Below are 8,438 nucleotides of genomic sequence, written 5' to 3' on the forward strand. Positions count from 1 at the left end.
GCGGTGTGGCGGCATCAGAACAATCCTGCGGACCTGGCCTCCAGGGGCCTGTCAGATGATCAAATCATTACGAATGCCTTGTGGTGGCATGGTCCACAATGGCTATTACCCCTCAATCCATGGCCACAGTCTACGTTTGAATGTGAGGATCCTAATCAAACTCTCCAAGAGGAACGTAAGCCACGGGTAACCACACATGTGACCACAGAAGCTGACGCGTTTAACTCCAACTTTCTAGCTAAGTATTCGGATTTGAGTAAGTTATTGCACGTCACTTGTTACATTTTACGTTTCTATCACAACTGCCAAAAACCTGTAGCTCTTCGCTTAACTGGATTACCAACTGTGTGTGAAAGGCGATCAGCCAACTTAAAATGGATCCGGTTAGTACAACAGGAATGCTTTCCACTCGACATTCATCAGCTGCGACTGGGTCTCCCTGTCAAGTCATCCAGTTCTCTGGTCAGCCTACACCCCTTCCTTAACATAGCAGGGGTCTTACGCGTTGGTGGTCGATTCACTCAGTCCAGTTTACCTTATGACATGAGGCATCCAGTTCTGTTACCAAAGGCACATCTGTATACAACTATGGTAATACGCTCCATCCACCTTCTCCACCAGCATGCTGGTCTCAATGTCACTATGTCTCTGGTGTGGCAGAAGTATTGGGTTGCACACGGGCGCAGCATCATCAGAAAGGTTCTTCATGATTGTGTTAAGTGTTACAGATTTCGACAAGTCAAAACCCACCAACTCATGGCTGACTTACCGGCTTTTAGAGTTAATTATGCACCAGTGTTCAGCCATTGTGGAGTTGATTTTACCGGACCTTTCCGTACTAAACCCTCAGTTGGACGTTCAAGAATTGTGTACAAAACATATTTAGCTCTCTTCATTTGCCTGACCACCAAGGATGTATACCTAGAAATAGTGAGTGACTTGTCAGCCGATACCTTCATCGCCACACTGAAACGTTTTGTAGCCAGGCGAGGCTATCCAACTAAAATGTATAATGATAATGGTACGAATTTTACTAGTACACATAATAAACTACATGAAGTGTATAAACTGTTGTGCTCCCAACAATTGAACTCAGCCCTGAATACTTTCTGTTTTCCCAGAGAGATAGACTGGCACTTTATCCCACCAGCTTCGCCACATTTTAGTGGTATTTGGGAAGCTAACATCAAATCTTGTAAACGCATACTCCAACGCATAACTCTTAATAGTGTCTTTATATATGAAGAATTACACACACTGTTTTGTCAAGTCGACGCGCAACTTAATTCTCGACCACTTTGCCCCACCAGTATGGAAGCCACCAGTGCTACTCAGCACTGACTCCTGGGCATTTCTTGTTAGGTAAAGCTCCTATGTCACTATCTGAAGTCGATATTCCTGAGCCAACACCTACCAATCGACTCACCGGGTGGAATAGAATACAGAAACTGCAGCAGTCTTTTTGGAAACAATAGTCGCAAGATTATTTGGCTACACTACAACAACGGAATAAATGGACAACTCCCCAACCTAACCTTCAAGTCAATGATCTCGTCCTACTCAAGAAAGAAAATATGGCTCTCACTCAGTGGCCCCTAGCCAGAATCCTCCAGGTGCATTCCAATCCTGCAGACCACTTCGTGCGAGTTGTCACACTGAAGACAAAGGATTCGGTGCTAAAGCGTCCTATTAATAAGCTCATAAGGCCGGCTCATAAGGCCGGCCGCACACCAAAAGAGCAAAACTGCTTAAAGCAGACTGAGGCAGCTTTATTATGACTAATAAAAAATAGAACACATGTAATTCAGTGAAACCCGCAAACTGATAAGTCATAGTCAAAACAAAACATTTTTGCTCTTCAGTCAATTCTAGTCATGACTAATCGTATTGTACCGAAATAGAACATGCTCTATTCCGTCAGTCAAAACAAAACAATTTTTATCAGACAAACCGCCAGTTTGGCCGGTATCAGATGGTTAACTAGCTGGATACCGCAGTCGTTGCAGAACGATCGTATTAATCGAATTAATTATAATTCATAATAAATAATAATATATTATTACTGTTTTTATATATTATATTATATATTAATATATTATATATTTTTAAATTTTTGTATACGTTATACATTTTGTATACCTATATAACGGTAATTATAAACATATATCCACATAATATATTAACAAGTAATAAACATTTGACGCATTATTTTTTCATTTTACTACTCAGTCTTTACTATGACCACTGAAAATATAGACCTGGAAACGCTCATAACACTAGTTCAACAAAGATCTACCATCTATAATTATAAAGATAAACAACATAGTAACCGAGATATTCAGGAAAAATTATGGACAGAAATCTCCGGAATACTAAAAGCTCCAGGTACCTATAATATTTTATAATAATATAATTCTAGGTTTCGCAGCTGAGCGCCTTCCTGCTCAAGCCCTTACGTTATTTTGTGAAATACTATAACTATTTTATGTTTTTATATGAAATCAAATTGTTTACTTATTATTGTACAAAATAATGCGCATGCATATACTAAAGGTATTTTATAGTAGGTATACGCCGCTGAGCGGAATATATTATCAAATATTTTTAGATTTTTATATTTTTTTACTTTTAATAATTCATTTTTTCAATTTCCATTATAATGGTATGAAATATGTCTGATACACACTACATAATTAAACAAATAATTAAGTAAAGTAAATAGGACAAAATAAAATCGATCATTGGTCAATACATTTTTATTGAAATAAGTAGTAAATTATATTGAATAATTATAAAATAAAGCACTTCAACTGTACTAAATAAAAAATAGATCTCAATTTACTTTTTAACCTTATATTAAAAAAAAATAAATTTGTCAAATGTTATATCATTAATTGTGTATTATTAAGGTTCACACTAGTATCTAATGCGTTGAGATACATTATCAATTTTATCATTATCATTATTATTCATAATCGAGCCTTGCATATATACATATATTGATAGTATTATTGTTATTTACTTATCTTGTCAAAGGGTTTTAATAAATTAAAATGTCGTTGGAGGAGGTTCAAAAGGATCTTCTAGGTCTGAGAAAGAGGAGAGGGGTAATCAAGGGATCCCTCACACGAATCAAAAACTTTGTTAGGTGTTTTGACACAACGAGCAGCCAATGTCGTTGTTAGAATTTCGCCAGGATGAGCTGCCTCAGATCAACAGAAAGTTTTGAATTTGACGTTCAGTCTCAAATTGAACTTTTATCGGATGACGCGACGCTAGAGAACAAAGAACGCAATTCATTTGAGATGGAATACTACAGTATTAGATCGCAAATAAAGGAAATTGTCAACGTTCAAAATTCCCAAGCCACAACATTAATAAGCAATCAATTTGTAGAGTTACCACATTATTCTAACCATGCTCGGCTACCACCTATTTCACTCCCAACATTTGATGGCAATATACAAGAATGGGAATCGTTTTTTGACTTCTTCAAGGCCACAGTGCACAATGAGGACGCATATCCTCCAGCTCAGACGTTTTCATATTTACGTTCATCATTAGTCGGTGCGGCATTGGACGTCATAAGAGCGATTCCGATGACTGAGGCAAATTACGACATTGCCTTGAAAAGATTAAAACAGCGTTATGAAAATAAGAGCATGATTATTCAGTCTCATATACGTGCTTTATTAGATTGTCCACAGGTAGAGTCTACCTCTGCAGGTGAACTGCAATCATTGCATTCAAGGGTTGCATCTCATACTGTGGCATTAGAGGCGTTAGGCCAACCTGTAGTACAGTGGGATGCGTGGCTTGTGACCATTATACTCAGAAAGCTCGATCATGCAACAGCCCAAGAATGGCAACTACGACGTAAGGATACTCAGCTGCCCACATATAAGGAACTAGAGGAATTTCTTGCTAGTTGGTGTGTGGCTCTTGAAAGCACAGAAGCATTCATGAATAAGAACGAACTGAAGAAGAAGTCAAGCATTAATCATCTTGGAAAAAGGGTAACTTTGGCAGCAATAGAGACTAAATCAGAGAAATGCGCATGCTGCTCTCAAACGCATAGGATTTATGCATGCAAAAAGTTTAAGGACTTGCCCCAATCAGAACGTATTAACGTTGTACGGTCTGCTCGGATGTGTTTCAATTGTTTGAGTTCATATCATATGGCACCCCAGTGTCAATCGAAATCCACTTGTCAAGTTTGCAGAGGTAAGCACAATACGTTGCTGCATTTTGAAAAATCAAGTCAAGGTGAAACTTCGGGGGCAGTACACAGAGGGAAACCTCATGATGAGGACGATTCGGTTAACAGCGAGCAAGTTGGTAGTGAGGCAATACAAGCTCATTCGTATATAGCAGCCAGACCTAAGCATAGCCATATATTTCTATCAACCGCTGAAGTATTGGTGACAGACAGTAAGGGCTGCAAACGTAAATGCAGAGCAGTCTTGGACAGTGGGTCCATGATAAATTTTGCCTCCAGGAGTCTTTTAAACGCACTACAACTTCCTACAAGGAAAACTGAATTGCCAATCAGAGGTGTGGGAGCAAGTCAAATCCAGTCCGTAGCTCTAGTAAACATTCAAGTGGATTCAAGGGTCGGCAAATTCCAAGCAAGATTACCGTTTTACGTGTTACCAACAGTGGTAGGCGATCTCCCTTCATGTCCAACACCAAGGGATGGCTGGGACATCCCTCAGGATCTAATATCCAAATTAGCAGATACCAAGTTTCATGAGGCCGGAACAGTAGATCTTCTCATAGGAGCAGAGATATTTTATCAAATATTGGAAAGGGAGCGCATTCCGTTAAGGACCAACAGTCTAACCCTACAAGACAGCAAATTTGGCTGGCTTGTAACCGGGAAAATTGATCAAATTTGTCTCATTAATATAAACACAACACCGGATAGCGATGAGTCATATGGAAAAACATCTAAGGCAAACCAATGCGCAATCGAGGAAAAACAAGCTCTGCAACACTTTCAGAACACAGTTACAAGGAATCACGAAGGTCGTTTTGTTCTACAGCTACCAGTAAAGTCAGAAGTTCGAAATCTAGGACAAAGTGTCGGCATAGCTACTTCTAGATTCATGAATATTGAAGCACGATTACAACGGGATTCAACTTTACGGACAGAGTACCTAAAATTTATGAAGGAATATTTGACTATGGGTCACATGCGGTTGGCTCCGGATGAAACAAGGATTCCTGAACGTTCCTTTTATCTGCCACATCACGCCGTATTTAAGAGTTCGAGTCTAACTTCAAAGACAAGGATAGTCTTTGATGAGTCAGCCAAGACAACTACTGGACTGTCTCTTAATGATGTTCTAATGCGAGGACCAACTACACAAGATGATATCTTCTCTATCCTCACTAGATTTCGGAAGCATCAGTATGTCATCACAGCGGACATTGAGAAGATGTTCCGTCAAATTTCCGTGGCCGAGCAAGATTGGGACTTACAAAGGATTCTTTGGCGCAGCGATCCAAGCGAGGCCCTACGTACCTATCAGCTGGTCACCGTAACGTATGGTACTACTCCAGCCTCATTTATGAGCACGCAGTGCCTAACATCACTAGCACAAGACATGGAAAAACGACTCCCACGTGCTTCTAAGACCATAATACGAGACTTCTACATGGATGATCTCATGACTGGCGGTGAAACGCAAGAGGAATGTGTACAACTGCACAAAGAGATTATTTCAATTTTAGATTCTGCAAGACTACCACTTCGTAAATGGTGTTCCAATTCTTCTCATGTCTTAAAACAGATAGGAAGGGACGTCAGAGATCCCTTGTTCACACTAGATATAGGAGACGACGAAACCATAAAATCTTTAGGTTTAAGTTGGACACCATATGCAGATGACTTCCGATTCTACGTCACCAGAACGGTTGACGTCGACAAGGTAACCAAGAGAACGTTGCTTTCGGATCTGAATAAGGTTTTTGACTCTCTTGGATTTCTTGCTCCGGTAATTATAAAGGGAAAAATATTCCTTCAGCAATTGTGGCAGCTTAAAATAGATTGGGATACGCCACTCCAAGACGACATAAAGCAAAGGTGGCAACAGTATTACACGCAAATCGAAAATTTAAAGGATCTATCCATCCCAAGGAAGGCCAAGCCTGGTACGCCTGATATGTTTGAACTACATGGATTCTGTGATGCTTCAATTGAGGCTTACGGCGCTTGTGTCTACGTACGATATCTTGGTCAAGAAGGTAAATGGCAATCAAGACTTCTCTGTTCAAAAACAAGAGTAGCTCCATTAAAAAGTGCCACCATTCCACGTCTAGAGTTAAGTGGAGCGCTATTACTCGTTCAATTGTCTGTTAGAGTATCGCAGTCCTGGGGTATAGAGGTAAAGCAATTTAAACTTTGGTCTGACTCTATGGTGGTGCTTGGTTGGTTGAATAGTGAAACAAGTAGACTCAAGACGTATGTTGCCAACAGGGTAGAGCAAATATTGGAAGGAACAGATGTATCTCAGTGGCGATATATAAACACCAAGGATAACCCAGCAGATATAATATCCCGTGGGATTGACGTACAAGAGCTGGCACGAAGTGTGATGTGGTGGAATGGTCCATCCTACCTCAGCTTACCTGAAACTCAATGGTCACATCCAACAATTAAACTAACACCATGCTATGAACTCCCAGAACAACGCCCAGTCAAATTGGTTTTGGTTGCAATCGAGGAGTCAATGGACATTATCAACGCGTATTCGAATTGGCGGGCACTTGTTCGTGCAGTTGCCTGGTTGTCACGGTTTTACAATTACCTCAAAAACAAGAGATCAATACAAGTTCAAGGATTCCTGACACTAAAAGAGATCAAATCGGCCGAAGTTATAATTTTGAAAAGAACACAAGGCGATGCATTCCATGATGAATTGAGACAGTTGAAACTAGGAAGAGACATTGCGCGAAACAGCCCGCTGAAGACACTTAATCCATTCCTGAAAGATGGGTTAATCCTAGTTGGAGGTCGGTTACAAAATTCAAATTTGAGAAGGGAACAAAGACACCCAGTAGTGCTGCCATATAACCATAAAATCACTAGGTTAATTTTCCAAGCTCACCATCAGAAGATGCTTCACTGCGGACCACAACTTTTACTTTCAGAGATCCGCAATCTGTATTGGCCACTGAAGGGTAGATTAGTAGCACGTTCAACTACACTACATTGCGTCCAATGCACCAGAGCCAAACCTACCTTTCAAACTCCCTTGATGGCACCACTCCCGAAGCAGAGAGTACAGTATTCTAGACTATTCACTATAACTAGAGTAGATTTCGCCGGACCCTTGACCATAAGAAGTGGCGTTCGTGGAAGAGCAAACATGAAGGCTTGGATAGCGCTTTTTATTTGTTTTGCTACCAAGGCCATACATATTGAGGCTGTAGAGGAATAACAAGCAACTCATTTATTGCGACACTAAGAAGATTCATGTCTCGTAGAGGAATACCAACAGAAATATGGAGTGATAATGGGACAAACTTCATCGGTGCTCAAAGAGAGATAGCAGCCTATCTCAAAAACATTGAAGGCGTTTCAGTTGATGAAGGTTTTACATGGCGCTTCAACCCACCTTCAGCACCCCATTTTGGAGGGCTTTGGGAAAGCGCAGTCAAGAGTGCCAAATATCATCTAACACGTGTGCTGGAGGAAACCAAACTGACACTCATTGAGCTACAAACATTATTATGCCAAATTGAAGCATGCCTCAATTCACGGCCTATTACACCTATGAGCAATGATCTTAATGATCTGCAATCACTAACTCCAGCGCATTTCCTTATAGGAGGCCCAATGCTTAGGTTTCCGGAACCAGATTTATCCCAAGAGCAAAGAAATGGGCTACGCAGATGGAGATTCGTGCAATTCCTTATGCAAGATTTCTGGAAAAGGTGGCACAAGGAGTATCTCCCACAGCTACAGACTAGAGGAAAGTGGACATCAGGAACTGAAACATTTAAGGTGAATGATATCGTCATCGTCAAGGAGGAAAATACTCCACCGATGAAATGGAAGCTGGCTCGTATAGTGCAGGTGCATCCGGGAACAGACGGAAGAACCAGGGTAGTAACCATACACATGGCAAATGGTTTAGAGACCCGCCGCCCCGTCGCAAAACTTTGCAGACTCCCAATTGAGTCAGAAGAGACTGTTGAAAAATAAATTTTCAACGGGGGGGAGAATGTTCGCGCCGCCGTCACCACAACACCTATAATATCTCACGCACACACACGCACACGCACAACACACATCTGTTACCTGTTTGTTTTATTTATGTTATTGTTTTATTTTTGTTTCAATTGTGCTATCAGCTGTGAATTATATTATATAATATGTAGATTAAATATTATCGCACGCCGCCGCGCCGTCTATGCGAATATAAATCAAC

The 8,438-nt window shown here is 40.5% G+C and overlaps 2 protein-coding genes across 2 annotated transcripts in view; one reads left to right on the forward strand and one right to left on the reverse strand.

Annotated features, from left to right (window-relative positions):
* The window catches only part of LOC115033214 (zinc finger protein 3-like), a 1,386-nt gene extending 678 nt beyond the window's left edge, over positions 1–708 (reverse strand). Inside the window, exon 1 of the mRNA XM_029485404.1 lies at positions 566–708. Coding sequence (XP_029341264.1) covers positions 566–708 — 143 coding nt within the window. The remainder of the gene's footprint in view (positions 1–565) is intronic.
* A 2,489-nt stretch (positions 709–3,197) lies between these two features.
* Positions 3,198–7,445, forward strand: LOC103311883. The gene has a single exon (XM_008191696.1). It carries the CDS (start codon positions 3,198–3,200, stop codon positions 7,443–7,445), a length of 4,248 nt encoding a protein of 1,415 aa, XP_008189918.1.
* Positions 7,446–8,438: the final 993 nt, after the last annotated feature.

Source organism: Acyrthosiphon pisum, chromosome X (genome assembly GCF_005508785.2).
Source record: "Acyrthosiphon pisum isolate AL4f chromosome X, pea_aphid_22Mar2018_4r6ur, whole genome shotgun sequence".
Taxonomy (NCBI): Eukaryota; Metazoa; Arthropoda; class Insecta; order Hemiptera; family Aphididae; genus Acyrthosiphon; species Acyrthosiphon pisum.